Source organism: Labrus mixtus, chromosome 4 (assembly GCF_963584025.1).
Source record: "Labrus mixtus chromosome 4, fLabMix1.1, whole genome shotgun sequence".
NCBI classification, from domain to species: domain Eukaryota; kingdom Metazoa; phylum Chordata; class Actinopteri; order Labriformes; family Labridae; genus Labrus; species Labrus mixtus.
In genome coordinates, this window is record NC_083615.1 from 17,884,172 (window position 1) to 17,899,566 (window position 15,395).

At 42.8% G+C, this 15,395-nt stretch overlaps 1 protein-coding gene across 6 annotated transcripts in view; it reads left to right on the top strand.

The window, feature by feature from the left end:
• The window catches only part of cadps2 (Ca++-dependent secretion activator 2), a 300,078-nt gene extending 285,823 nt beyond the window's left edge, over positions 1-14,255 (top strand). For all 6 annotated transcript variants that reach the window (XM_061037051.1, XM_061037053.1, XM_061037052.1 and 3 more), the window contains 3 exons: positions 3,145-3,252; positions 11,141-11,245; positions 11,892-14,255. In XM_061037051.1, the coding sequence (XP_060893034.1) occupies positions 3,145-3,252; positions 11,141-11,245; positions 11,892-12,062 (384 nt within the window). In that variant the 3' untranslated portion in view covers positions 12,063-14,255. The remainder of the gene's footprint in view (positions 1-3,144; positions 3,253-11,140; positions 11,246-11,891) is intronic.
• The last annotated feature ends 1,140 nt before the right edge of the window (positions 14,256-15,395 follow it).

The following is a 15,395-nucleotide window of genomic DNA, read 5'->3' on the forward strand; positions in this document are numbered from 1 at the left end:
CTCCTTCCCAGTTTTTGTTTTCACTTTCAATCCTCACTTAATTTGTCTTCAATACAAAGCATGCAATTATCTTTGGATTGAATTCGCAGCTTTCTCATTGTCCACACGTCTGGTTTCAAGCGCTCCACCTTTGGATTTAAACACACACTTTCGGGGGGGGGAACGCTAAGAGCCAAAGTTTTCATCCCAACTTCATCCTGACGTTTTCCCACCTGCACAAAAGTAACATTTCTGCATGAAGTCGTGGTGAGTGGATGTGTGAGAGGAGGTCATATTCAGGAAAATTCACTGTGAGCAATCGACGGGGCAAACGATAACTAGTCAACATGACATCATTCATATCATACACACAGTATACCAAAAAGTATATTTACAAACACAGAGCATATTCACAATAAATTGCATATGTATGTGCATATGTTTAATTTCATGCAGCATTGACTTAAAGAGCCATACTGTCATCAAGGAGTCTGACTCTGTTGCTTTGTCTGCCATCTTGGATGTGTTTACACTGTATTCCATCGCTTCCTGTTTTTGTCGTATATCGCCTCCTGAGAGAAAGAAGGTTTCAGAGGCAGTCTGTCCTGAATGTTTGTTTAAAAAGTGCTTCTAAGACGGGACTTGAGCGGGACTCAGTGAAGGTGGATGAGGGTTGGGGTGATGTGCTGCTAGGGCTTAGTGCGGGTTAGAACCCTGCACATACTGGAGCATATCCAGGGCTTTGCTAGGTACCCCGGACAGAACTGGATTAGAATAAACCAGATGAGATTCTGCAACAAGGTCTGTGACACGTAAACAGAGTTTTGAAATGTATCTGCATTAATGTGGACGTGACCTGGAAGTGTCTGCTGGAGCAGATCAGAGGGATCATGACGAGCACCGAAACTCACCCGGTGAGACACACATGGTCATTTCTCGTCAACACTTCTGACCGTCATTCCACAGCGATCAGACTCTCACTTCTTCTCTGCTCACTCCAGAGGATTATGCTGGTTTCTGACAGGCCTGTCGATCCCCGTCCTTGACCCCTCCTCTCTTCGGCTGAACACACCAGATCCCCCTGCAGGCATGTGACCCCACTTTAACCCCTGGTATCTGTCCGGCAGTCCGTCTGAATTACAGCTGACTGATCTCAGTCTGTCACTCGCTGTTCAAGTCCTCTGAAACAGCTGCTGGGACGATTTTTGATTGGAAAATATATTTGACTTTCAGCCAGCAAAGACTTTCCTCCTTTCTTCAGCTTATTGTTACTTTGAGCAAGGAAAAGGAAAGGAAAGCAGGAAATCTTTACTTTGAAGAAGTTGCAACATAAGAGAGATGTTTTTTACTAAAACTTGAAAATGTATTTTTCATCAAAATTCCTGCAAACACTTTTTCTATGAGTCTAATAATTGTTGAATAAAGTTATTATTTGAGCTCTTCTTCTCTTGGTGTCAGTGTAGGTCAAGATTTTCAAGGATGGAGGGGTACAAGGACTGTCGCAGACATTTACTAATCACAGATTTTAAATTAAAAAAACACAAAAGACACAAACTTTTTAAAGCAGAATCTGCTTAGAGAACGGTTTATTTTGTTTGCACGTATTTACAAAAGACAAGACTTAAAACAACCTTAACAAACTTTAATTTTTCAGGGTTCAGAACAGGAGGGTCTGTGATCCATCAGTCCGTTCTGCTTCGTCACAGCCGCCTCTTTGTGTTTCAAATCACCAACCCGAGTTGGGCTCTTTGACTTAAAGCGATGTAGCCTCCTCCAACATTAGCATGTGACAGTTTGTGTTTCTGGTTTGTTGTTTTTCACAAAGAAAAGGTTACAATCCCAAATCCCTCTCTAACCTTCCTTTTGCCTTTAAGTGAAGCCAAAAGGTTTCCGGGTTTTCTGGAGGCTCTATTTCCTCATGTTCGCACGGGGGACCTGCCACGCCACGCTCAGCAGCGCTGCAGCAGCACAACAAACCCCCTGAGGGCCGACGCATGCCGGGCTCAGAGAAAACGGGTGTGAAAGATGTCAAAGCAATTACAATAAGCATTACAGCTGTAATCTCCCCTGACAACAGGGAGTGTGAATGAACAGAGATTTTACACACCTCTGCTGCCTCTGGCCTCTCCACGCCGAGCAAACCGCCGCTTCCACAACAGTCGCAGTTTCCTCCAGTGTAACAGCTCACACAGCTTCTTGTTCCCCCCAACACAAGAGGGGAGATTATTATTTTAACTCTTTTCACCCCCGAAGCAGCAGGTGATGCTGAACATTTGTCCCCTGTGTTGTTGGAGTGTGAACCTGTTCTTCTTCATGAAAACACACCTGGAACACGACAGAGTCTTGAGGGGTCGATCATTTAATAAGGAATTAAAAAGCACATGACAATCAGGGCATTCATTTAAAGGAACAATTTGTAACTCTTTCAAGACTGAAGCTTCAGTGTTTAGCCAGCTCTGCATCAGTCTTGAAACCTTTCTGCGTTCAAACCTCTCTCCATTTTTCTAACGTTTCTGCTCGTGGAGCTTATTAGAAACATGCAGAGGCTTTTTAGGTCGGGTATAATCACTTCTATCTGAACCAGTTCTCTTGCCCGCTTCCATCGCTGCAACACCTGTTGGTTTGACCTGATAACTGGTCTCATATCTGGCAAACCGAGGGGCGTCCAAAACGGCCGTGTGGGGGTGCCTTTAAACCGCCTACTGAAGTTTCAGCAATTCTAGGAAGAGGGGGGCGGGGGGAGGCTGCTCTCTCCAATGTTAATCCTAAAGCAACTAGCAGTCCATCTCATCCAGATATGGTTATTTATGGCTCAAAAAGACAAATTTGTGACGGACAAAATGCCAAATTCACACACAAAGCACACAAACCAATCAGTGACTACCTTCACTTCTTGAAACTGAGTCCTTGGTTTTACATCAGACAGACAAACAGAAGACTGTGAAGTTACCGAAATTAATTAAACAAAGACCTGATTGATTGATTGTTGCATGATGACATTATTCCACTGCAACCCGTGCTCCTTTTTTTTTTTTTTTTTTTTTCCCATTTTCAACACCAGGCTCCTCAAAGTGCTCGCTGTGAATGTGAGACGTCATCGTCCATGTTAGCCCTCTTTCTCTCTGAGTCCTCTTCAGGCCTGTCTGTGTCCTCTCTCTCCTGCAGAAACCAGGGATGGATCTGGCCGACACCTACATCACCTTCGTACGACAGAACCAGGACATCCTCCGAGACCGTGTCCAGGATGAGCTCTGCATCGAGAAGGTTTTTGATGTAAGTGACCATTCTTCTGTGAAAAAAACAAACTGTAAATATTAATGGAGGGAGCCTGAGTGATGTCAGCCATCTGTTACGGCAGGGTTTTTTTGTACCAGGCTGTAAACATGTTTATTTCTGCTGTAAAAACTGCTTTTTTGGCTGTGGTGTGTATGTGACTTCCGGGGGCCCTTGCAGCCAGCCTCTAGTGGACACTCAACGTACTGCAGGATTTTGCACTTTTGTGTTGGCTTAATTTTTTCAATACCGGAGGTTGCCACTTTGAAAAAAACCCATTACAACTTTTATCCATCTTTAAACGTAGTAGTGTTTGACATAACTCTAACTTTCACCAAGTTTCACAGAAACCGAGCGCGTTGTATTTCAGTGATGCTGCCTGTAAACATACAAACTTCAACAAAAACATGATGTCCTTGCCGATGGTAATAACAACCACATGGGGATTTAGAAACTACAATACTCAAAAAACTCTGAAATACAATCCATACAAGATCTATACAAAAGAAGAATGCAGACATTTTTGAGTTGGTGAAAAAAAATAGCGAATAACGCAAACAAATTGCTCTCTTTTCTTCTTGACTTATCAACAACACAGAAACAAGATGAAACATTACACCGCAGCCGTGACCCCGCTCTGAATTATTGTGTTTTTGTGAAGGGAAATCAAAGTGGAGATGGAAGCAGTCATGGCTGTGACGTTCGATCAGCCGGCTGTCTGCTCTCCTGCAGCGGATCACATCTCGACGACTTCACACAAAAAAAACCTCTACAACTTTTTATTCTCTTTCGGATGCGTTCAGGGCCTCCTCAGACAAAATCACGCTGAGAAGGAAGATTACCTCGGACTAAACACTGCAGGAAACGATTCTACTTCTTATCAAACAGGAAACATGTCCAGCACTTGAATTCAGAATGAAGCTGATGTTAAAATAAACAAGACAACAAGAAGATTTCAGAGTGAAAGAATGATAGCTTTAAGAAGTGTGTGTTCAACCAAGTAAAACAGAGTAATGACACACACTTCCCTTTTTTCGTCTCATTTGGCACCAATCTAAACCTAATGACTATAAAAATAGTTTATTTATAAAAGTAGATCCAGTGCCTTACACCAGAAAGCCTTAAGAAAGCCAGTGTTGACGTTCATAGGTGCCCAACAAAGCAGCCTCACTGACCTCTACAATAAACATCTTTACCAGAAGGCTAAAACCCAGAGGCGCTGCGTGTCAACAGTCAAAGTTGAAGTTGAAATGATCTTTCAGTCTGTGGAGATTTAGGTGCCCCCTGTGGACAAAGTATGTAACATGTAGTCCAGAACAAAAAATGTATTACCAAATCGAGATGATTCATATCTTCATATATCATACATCATATATGAAAATCTGGTCCCTGGATGAATGAGAGAGCTTTCTCACAGACAGTCTCCAGTCTCCAGTCTGCTTGTTGTTCATCACAGATTAGTTTTTTTGTCTCAGTTCAGTCATGTGCTTTGTGCAAGTCAAGATGTCTGTTGCACTTATAGTTGAATTTTCTTTTTGTCCATACTTGAATCTGTCAGACTCAGCCCAACTGAAGAAATCCAACTTTACGCTTTTAGGTTTATTTACAAACTTGAAATGTGCAGATTTAGATAGTGACATAATAAAAATGGTAATGAGACAGTGATGTTTTATTATATCTGTTCTCTTCACTGTGAAAGCTTTTAGGAGAGGACACACCGCTCGTAAGAATCCTTTCAAATGCAGCTCACAGTCAGGTGTTTGTACTGTTGCTGTGAGCTTTGCTTCTCCATTTTCAGAGCAGCAGCGGGTCGCTTTGAGGCTGAAAACACCGACTGCTTCTGTTGACCCGTTAATCACTTAGGAAACGCTGAGAGCTGCCGGCTCGCTCAGCGGGAGCTGCAAACACCTCCCCACACCTCCACCTATACATCCATCTATCCATCCCACGCCGTCTCCACGGTTATCTTCACACTCCGCCTCCCCCTCCAGGATTCAGATTTAAAGGAATATTTTCGCCTCAGCTCGCCGCCGCAAGTCAATGCAGCGGACATGGCGGCTCAGACCTTCGCACACATTAGCAGAACGAAGCCGAGCGATGGATTTCTGCCACCTGCCGCCTCCACAGAGGGTTCAGCGTGTTGTGGCTGAGGTAGAGCCGTGTGTGTGTGTGTGTGTGTGTGTGTGTGTTTAACAGAGTGTGTGTGTGCGTGGGGGGGTTGAGGACAATGAGTCTAATGGAGCTCAGAAGCGCCCAGTCATGCGCCGAGGAGGAGGTGGCGGGAGGCCTCAAAGTGTGTCCGCTTAGCCTTTCAACATGTATCACACACACAAACATTCAGTGTGTGTGTCACTAAAAGTAAATCTTGCAATCGTTTCATTTTTTGAGACACTTTTTCTTTAAGTGGAAGTCGTTTGAGAAGAATCCGAGAAAGAAGGAGGCTGTGAAATCGACGCATCAGCACACGGCCGCTAACACGTTGTGGATTTTTTTCCCCTGCGTGTGCATGCTCACGTGTCCGTCTATCTATTTGTCTACGAGTGCTCACCAGGGGACGTCTTTGTTTGGATGACGAGTGTAATAAACGCCCTCACACACACAAACACACACATATACAGCTTCATCCACCTCACACGAGGAGCCACTTCATCCCCATGAAGCAGCTTACCAGGCTGACAACAAAAAGGGGGGAATGTGGATCTGTTAAAATCAAGATCGGGGAGATGGTTAGCCTAGCTGTTATGCTGTGCACCCCATGTTCAGAGAGGCTGTTGTCGTCTGCGCAGCGCCCGTGGGTTCGAATCCAGCCTTGGTCCTCTACTGCATGTCATCCCCCACTCTCTTCTCCCAACGTGTCCTGTCGGTCTTCAGCTCTCCGATCCACAAAACATGCCTTTGGTCTTGTTGCAGTCCTGTGTATTTCAGATTGCGACTCACAAAGTACACCTTCAAGTCTGATGTCGAGCATGTTAGCTCTTAACTTAATAAATCCTTCAAACGGGAGGTTCTTGGTGTGCACATCCTGCTTTGCTTTCCTTACCTATTTCTTTCCATCGCTGCAACACCTGTTGGTTTGACCTGATAACTGCTCTCATATCTGGCAAACCGAGGGGCGTCCAAAACGGCCGTGTGGGGGGTGTCTTAAAACCGCCTACCTTCTCTGGTCCAAACAAATCCAGAGCATTCAGGACCAGAATCTAAAGTTAGAAGGAGGACATACTGGCTGCTGCATTGTTGTCAGAGAAGCCAGCACTTCAACATAGCATGTTTCCTTAATGTCTGATCATATAGGAAGGTCACTTTATCATTTCAGTCACTACAGATCTTTCTCATTGGACCTTTAACATTTTTTCTCTTAGGCATTTAGACCCTAAGTTATTGACTGAATAAGAGCCCAGCTTTAAGGAGTATGTTCATCCTTTTAGGTGTAGAGCTGTGCATTATTTTGTAGAAATAAAACTTTTATTAGTTAAGCATCTTGAGAACAATCTTTTGCACACTCCCTTCATTAAAAAACTGGCCTGAAGGACAAATGTTGCTGTTGTTCATAATCCTTCATGTTTAGTTGGTGTTCCTGTACGTGTGCATGTGTGAAATAGTATTTAAGGAGAAACTGCTTATGGAGAATAAGGGACAAAATTTCTACATTTTAGCTCTTCAAATTACTTGGACTTTGATCAGAATCATGTTTTTTCTTGCAAAACCAAAATATGTCAGCTGAGTAAACCGTGACAGCATCAGTGAAACACCCCCTCCATTCATCATGTAGATATTATTTCTGACACGGCTAATTCAGACACTCACCCCCAACATATTCTCTCCATCTGTTTTCACTCTCGTCTTCTAATCAGCTCAATTAAGGAGTGTCTTTGTACTCAAGACGGTTAATGCCGCTCGCGAGGCGCCTGTCAGGCAGCTGATTAGCCGCTCGGAGGAAAAACCTGAAACAAATGTTTCACTGATCTGCCGAGGAGATGGATGAGAGGTGGAAGAAAATAAAGGAAATCATGAGAAATAATCACACGAGCAGCAAATATTATTCAGTGATGTCATCATCCTCGAGCATCTGTTAACTCGGAGCATTACGCAAGGAAAGAAAAAAGATGATTAGCATATTTAAATCCAAGCATAAAAATGTCGCTGTAGAGAGTCAGAGGGTGCAAACTTTATAAGAAACAGGTTTGAACTTCTGTTCATCTCTTTTTATACTGATAGTGAACAAAGAGTTCCGTTTTCAGCAGCCTCCGTCTTGGTTGTTACTTTTGTCACTCATCATAACCATCATTTATTGGATGCACAACACAAGCAGTAAATCCATCCATATCAATTCCTGTTTGGAAACCATGGCAACAACATTGGAGGCCCTAGGCACCCAAAATTGGGAAAAGTATGGTTTTTGTTTCCGAAAAATTACTACTACTAAATACTCTGGCAACATTATATTTGTCCAATTCAGACATTGCTCTCTCTCTCTCTCTCTCTCTCTCTCTCTCTCTCTCTCTCTCTCTCTCTCTCTCCCTCTCCCTCTCCCTCTCTCTCCCCCTCTCTCTCTCTCTCTCTTTTGCTGCTGGTAGCTTTTGGTTGAAACATGACTGAAGATTGACGACTTTTTGATATTATCTATCCTTAAAAAGAACAGATTCTTTAGTTTTAAAACACAAGTATTGAAAAGTCTAGTGAAGGTTTGGTTGCACTGTTTGGACTGTTAGATTGCAAAGAAACATATAACGAGGTGTCGTCAGCAAACAGTCGTACTTAATACCATGTTTACTGAGGACATGAGGGGAAACTTAAGGGGTCTAAAACTGAACCTTGAGGAATGCCTGGGGTAAAACGACCTCCATGGCAGTACACAGCCATTTCTTGCATTGCATTTATTGTCTCACAAAGTGAGAAATTTGTCTTGGGCTCTTCACCCGTGCTGGAGCCTGAAAAAAGACAACAATTGACATCATTCACATGATGATGAACATTATTTTGTAAAAGTTAAGTATATGAATAACACCACATTCTTAAAATACCAGTGCCTTTTTAAACCTGTTCAGTCTACAGCGGGGAACCCTGAACCTCTTACCAGAGGGCAGCAGCTCGTACTCTGTATTTAGAACATGAAGAGTCACTGACGATCTTATTGGCTTGCTTTAGAGTAGTAGTAAAAACAGTCTGCAAGGATGTATGGGGTTTACCTCCTATAATTTCCCATGCAGTCTGAATCAATCGGATCAGTTTGGTTTTTAACTGCACAGACAGGTGATACCAAACCTGATATGGCTTTCTAAGACTGCCTGATAAAAAATAAACACACATTTCTATCCAGGAGGAAAAGCATGAACCTCAGTGTGGTTTTTATATTCTTTAAATTCTTGCATCATCTCCATCTGCTTACCTAAAGTTAATTCATGTATTCGCCCATGCACTTTCTCTTCTTTCTTCAAGTCTTTGATACTGCCCCAGAATCGGCTACAACCATTACATATAATATAAAAAACAGGAACTTTATAAAGAAAAACATCAACTGGCTAACCTACAAGTGGATTATTTAGGTTAGATTCTGTTCTCTTTATAGAAAACTTTTATAAAAGACACTGGTTTGTGGAGCTTTGTTGACTTTCCAGATCATAAGGAGAGAGCACAGAGAATAAAAAAAGGGCCTGTTTATTTATCTGAATAATCAAATAAAGCCCTGGTATGAATCTTGACTTCTTGTTTGTAAATCAGCATGCATTGTCTTCCATTTAGACGTGGCTGAAAAACTGCCTCATTACTCCAGCATAATTACAAGTTCAATCCCACAATAGATGAAATCAAATATTTGCGTGACCCTCGAATGATCACGGATGTGTTTTAGCTTTTGTCAAGTGCATGAAATAACCTTTGGACTGTTTTTCTCTCGTAAATTGGTGGGTAATTACAGTTCTTGTCAGTGTGAAATCAAGTCTGCTGACGGCTCTTGAAGCGGATCTGAATATTACGGGTCATTACTGTGTCAGAGCAATTTCCCCAAGCATTCTTGTTTGACTGGTAACTGAATAAAGCCACCCGATGTGTGCATTTCACATTCTGCTTGTAAGTGAGGAATCGGTCTGCAGGTGTGAAAAGGTGCGTTTGATTTCCCTGCAGCTGTGGCCTGGTGGACGAAGGTGTGAAGGAAGAGCGTTTAATGAATCTTTCAAAGACGGAAACCGGATTTTATTTTTTTCTTCCTCTGAGGTCGGAGCAGAGCCGTGAACTCTTCCCTTTTTCACATGCAGCATTCAGGAGTTCTGCAGTAAATTGGTGCCTTTTGAATAAGAAAATGTTTTACCCTCTTTGAGTCTGCCGTGCATCCTCTGCCCCCATGTTTGGTGTCAGCAGCGTTTCAGAATCTGTCAGCATGCAAGCGGCGATCATCTGAACTCCTCTGGCGGTTATCAGCACAGAAATGATGACTGTGAAACGTCCTTGCTCAGAGAGCGGAAGAGCAACACTGTTAACATTATGTTTTTAGTTATGTTCTTTTTAAGGATAGTACAGGAGGGGAAACCGCTGCGCTGACTTTGAATATGCTGCTCAGGGTTTTTTTTTTTTACTCAAATATTTTCTTATTCAGAAAAGGTTTACTGCAACCTAAAATGTCTTCAGCTTAATTTTTAATGCATTGTGGGGGAAAATCTCAAGTGTGTTTGGCTGCAGTTCCACAGTCCAGTGGATGCATTTAAGTGAAGACTAGGGAAAAAACTTAACGCTGCAATCATGAAGTTAAAAATGTTTTTAAAATGTCAGTAAATTGTTATCAACGCTAAGACGTCTAATTAGCATTAGAAGGTTTTTTTGAACTATTTGTTTATTTGTTTGGATTTGCTTGTTACCATGGCACTTACTGCAGCCTCTAACACAGCAAATGAGGTACACATTCACAAACCACCAACCAGAGAGAAGAAGATGGGGAAATGCAAGTTAGAGGAAATTTGGCGTTGAGATGAAGAGCACAGGGAATGATCAGCAGGGGGCAGAAAGGCGACGAGATTAGTAATCTAGAATTAGATTAAGCTTTTAAACGTGGGATAATGGAGGTAGTTCTACGCAAAATTCAGTGCAAAATCAGCTGACTGAGGAAGAAGATCGGCCCGCACACTCGCTCAAATGCCACAAGACATTTTAATTCATCACAATGTGTCGACCAAACGTCTTCTTCAGGTGATGACGTTTGAACGATGGGAATCAAAGCCAAATGAAACCAGGAAAAAAGTAGATAAAAAATGTCATTAATTGTTGTTGTTCAGGTTTTTATAAGGCTTACATTTGATCTTTAAAAGAGTGCAGCAAGGTGGCACTTATACAGAGGCTCAAGTCCTCGACAGCGGACGGCCCAGGTTCGAACCCGACGATGTGGCTCCTTTCCCGCTTGTTGTTCCCCACTCTCTCTCTCTCTCCAGCTCCTGACCCAATCCACAGTCCTCTCTCTAAAATAAAGGCATTAAAAAAAAAAGTGTTCAGAGACCCGCCCAGAGTGCAATAAACCACTTTTTTTGTAGTTTCTTGTTTTTATGAATTTTAGTTTGGTTTAAATATTACTCGGATATGCTCAGTGTGTCGGGAGGGTCTTTTTGCCTTTTGAGCCTTGAAAGCCTTTTGAAACTGAAAATGAGGCAAGTGTCTAAGAAAAACCTTCAGCTGTGGAAAACAGGCGAGTTGCACGATTGGCGTCCACCCAAGAGAATTTGGCACAAAAATGTGCTTCACTTCAGAGTCAAAAGAAAAACCTTGACTCTGAAGTCTTCATTGCATATTCAAACTGTGACAATATGGTGTTAAAGGAGCGTCCAAGAGGAAGCAGGAGGTCAGTCTGTAAACTCTTCTGTATGTTTTTCACAGTTTGGGTAATCGTTTGACTTTTTCTGTTTTTCAGCAATGGTACACGTGCTCCACGAAGGCGGTGTGCATTTGGCTGACGGACAGACTGGACCTGCAGCTTCACATGTACCAGCTGAAAACACTCATCAAGATTGTAAAGGTGAGCAAACCATATCAAAAAGCAGTTAGAAAACATCGGCCGAAATGATTAGGTGTAGAGATTCACTGCTGTTTGAAAAGAGCTGCAGAGAAGACTACGAGTCTCGGACCCAATAAACTGATCTTTTTTTTTTTAATTAAAAAAAAGCTCCTCAAATCGAAGCTTATTCATGTTGAAAACAGTCAGACCTGAAGTTGAAGGAAAAGAAGAAAAAGCTAAAGGCAATTAAGCCGCGCTGAAGTGTCCTTGAAGGCAGCATCAGCCGTATGAGGAGGTGGTGAGACAGAAAAAAAAACTGCTCAACTGTGCGCTGCTCGCCGCTTTTGTCTTTTCACAGTTTGCTAATGTACAGAGAGACGTGCCAGTTTAACTTGAAAGCAGCAAGACAATGAGTGATAATGGCTTGTGACTGAAGGTAAAAAAAAAAAAAAAACCCTCGCATGCCTCAGTCTGCCTTCCCAGTCCGACACATAAAAGACTCGTCCTTGAGTCTCAGTCTTCAGGCTTTTGTCCAAACGGCAGCCGTCGTCTCCTCCTCCTCCTCTCCCCGCTCCTCGCTGCATTCCTAAGACACTCTCTGTTTTTCCCTCCCTTCTCCATTTACCTACCTCCAACCCCCCCACCCCCCCATCATCCCATTCAACAGAAGACCTTCCGTGACTTCAGGCTGCAGGGCGTCCTGGACGGCACGCTGAACAACAAGAGCTACGAGACCGTCTACAACCGCTTGACGGTGGAGGAAGCCACGGCGGCGGTCAAAGCGGGCGACGGCCTGCAGGGAATCAGCATGAGAGACAGCGATGAGGACGACGATTGAACACACACATCTTACCTTCCTGTACCGGGTTACTACCTGAGTATCATCTTAGAGAACGGCTCGGACCTTTAGTACAGTCAGAGACGATTCCTCCCGCTGAGTTGTTTCTTTCTCAAGATAAAACAGAAACTACAAACCGTCTACAGACAATAAATCAACGTTTACAGATCGCTGCTGTGTAAAATAGCCATTTCCAACGTGGAAAGCTAAGCTAATGGTCGCTAGTGAGGCGTGTTGTGGATATATTTCCTCGACTGAAATCCTCGTTTCACTCGATCAAAGTGTTCGCTGAAGTCAGATGTTTCAGTCTGAGGATCGATGACCCACTGCTCAGTATACAAACGTGCTGCACGGCGTTTAGCGGGGACAGGAAATGCAAATGTTCTACAGGTCTGCAGATAATAATACCTTTATTTACATGACACATTTTAAAGTGCTTTGACAGACAAATCACAGAAGCAGTTCTATGTTACAGGTTAGCAAGCAGATTTGGTTTTAATAGATTTTTTTTATTTAATATACACGTCGAAAAGACTTCAACACGAAGTAAACTATAATATCATACAAATTAAACTAAAGTACCGTGCTTATGTCCTTAATTAAAAAAAGATAGTTATTTTTGATTGGCTGGTTTCATGGTCAAAGTAGCCATGCATGAAGCAGCTAACAACAGCTAGCAGTCCGAGCGCCACTCTTCAATTTGAAGAACATGAAAAATATGTGTCTTCTTATTTGTGATGATTTAGGTGCTAGTTAGCTTGTTATTGTTGTAAACCCTCCATCCTGATTTACTCGTCTAGTGCGGTTCATGAGCTCTCGGGTCATAGAGTGAGCACATTGATCGTGAGCTGTGGTCGTGCGTTGAACGATTCAGTCGTACAGTGTGACCTGGCGCTCCACCAGGACATGTTATGCAATCGTCCAGTGTACACCGGGCTTTACTCTGCAAAGTACGACGGTGTCTTCAACGGTCTGACACGCGTAGTAGTAGTAACTGTCATTTATCCTGACTAAAGGTCCCGATCAGGTAAGGGTGAACACTCAGGTAGTAACCTCCCCTCCCCATCCCACGCTCATTACCCGGACACTGCTGTACATATGTGTTGAGGTGAACACACGCACACACACTAGTGAGAATGTACTTCAAACGGGACGTCGAGGCGAGGCGAGGCTTCTGAAGGACTCTCTGTACGGTGCTGAGACGAACCTCGGTCTCCCTCTCTCACCTGCAGGACAGGAAGCCCCGCCCACGCCCCCTCCTCCACGAGCAGCCATACTTTAATTGATGTCACTTTGTACAGTAGAGCTCAGCGATGGTCGTTAGTGCAGCTCTTTCCTGTTTTGTTGTGGCGTGTTGTTCGAAACCCCAAACATTTCTCTGGCAGCTTCAAACCCCCCCCGGTCCAGGCCAAATTGATGCATCTCGTTTTTCTGCAGCGAAATGATCTCAAGAGGTTTATCTGAAAGGAAGCTTGGAATTGTAAGGTTGTAGCAGCTCCCCGCCCAGAAACGTCCCGAGTCAACCAGAAATAAGCAGAACAGTAAAGTCCAGTCAGAGGACAGGGTCTCTGCAGACACAGTCACCACCACACATGTATGGAGGCCCAGAAGGGACGGTGGAGCAGCTTCACTTTAGGAGAAGTCTGTATTTTATTTTGAAGGTGAAAGCTGCTGACTCCGTCTTTAAAAAAGGAAATGAATCTTTTACCAGTTCGTCTTTGTCCTTTCTTATTAAGTTCGTCTTACCCTGGAGTGTTTTTAATTCCAAACCTGTTTGAGTTTCTTGCCCTCCATGTTTCATTTATCAATCAGACTTTCAATTAGTTTTAAAGGTATCAAAAGAAGTGATCGTTAAATGTATTGGCTGCATATAAAGATGGACGACATGTGTACCTATCATGCAAAAGTGTGATGTTTTGGCTTCACTTTGAGGGAGCTGTCATGTCCTCCATCTTTTCAAAACAGTCCATAATAAATTAATTAATTATAACGAAACCTGGAAGTCCTTAACAGCTAAATCAGTGGTTCTCAATTTGTCTAGCCCACCAACACCAGCTCCTCCCTGAAAAACAGGGACCCAAATTTGTGATATTTTTCAACCAATCAGATTTATTAAATGCTAAATTGTGCAGTTCTTTGCAGCTTCCGTGAAATATTTTGTAGCTCAGGCGATGCAAAGCATCTGAAGGAAGCTGAAGAAACTGAACAAAACAAAAACATGTTTAAAAGAAGCGCTTGACAAATTGTTTGACACCAAGTTTTTTTCTGGGCACATCCTCCCGACCCACTGAAAATAGCTCCTTGACCCACCTTTGGGGTCCTCACCCACCAGTTGAGAATTACTAAGCTAAATTATTTAAGTTTTTGGTCTCATATCTGCAGAGGAACTCTTACAACTCCAAGCTAACATCATAAAAATATTGCTGCACTGCTGTAGTTTACCCACCTGAATCTTAAACGCTCAAAATGTTTGAACTGCTAACGATTGGCTTAGCCTCAAAATGAAATGTTTCTTTTCTGGACGGCCAATTTAAAACATAAGAGCAACCAAAAGGATTCGTCAAAACTGGACACAGGACTACAGAAATCAAAGTTCCACCACTTGAACCTCTTTCAAAGTTTACAAAAACTGCCAGTTTGGAGAATAATTGTGCCGAAACATGACTACAAACTACAAAAAAGTCGTTTTCGGTCTGCTGCCGTCTCCGTTCATTGTGATATTTAATGTTGTGAAGAATAAATCTGAGCTGTGGAGTGATACGGTCGTACTGCCTGATGTGCATCATATCCAACATCGATCAAAGTCTTAAAAACGTGCCAACCTGACTGGAAAAGTCCGGACTTGTTTGTTTTTGTTAAACACTGACTGTTCTCAGAGAGCGTGGATCAGTTTTTGAATCCTTGATTAAATCTGATCAGCTGTGAGCGGAGGAAGGTAGCGTCTCATTGCTGCTGTCCGTTCTTTCAGTCGCCACCGTCCGTTTGTGTCGTCGTTGAGAAAAAAAAACTCTGTAACTTCAGTGTAAGCCTCGACCGACCGTGTGCAACAACCTGCTGTTTGTTTGAAGCGTCCAATCCAGTTTATGTCAGTGCAGTTCAAAGGCCAAAAATGAAAAAGGACAACCCCCCCACCCCCACGTATATGAAGAAGTATATTTATATTGTCTTATCGTGCACCTGTTTTGTTCAGGTGTCTTATCTCAGTGTCATTAATAAATGTGTTTTTAAAGCATCTGTGTTCTCAGCGAGTCATTATTTCATCATTTGAAATATTCTTCATTTTTTTACATTCATTCAACCACAATCCACTAGTTTTTAATTATTGTCATAAAT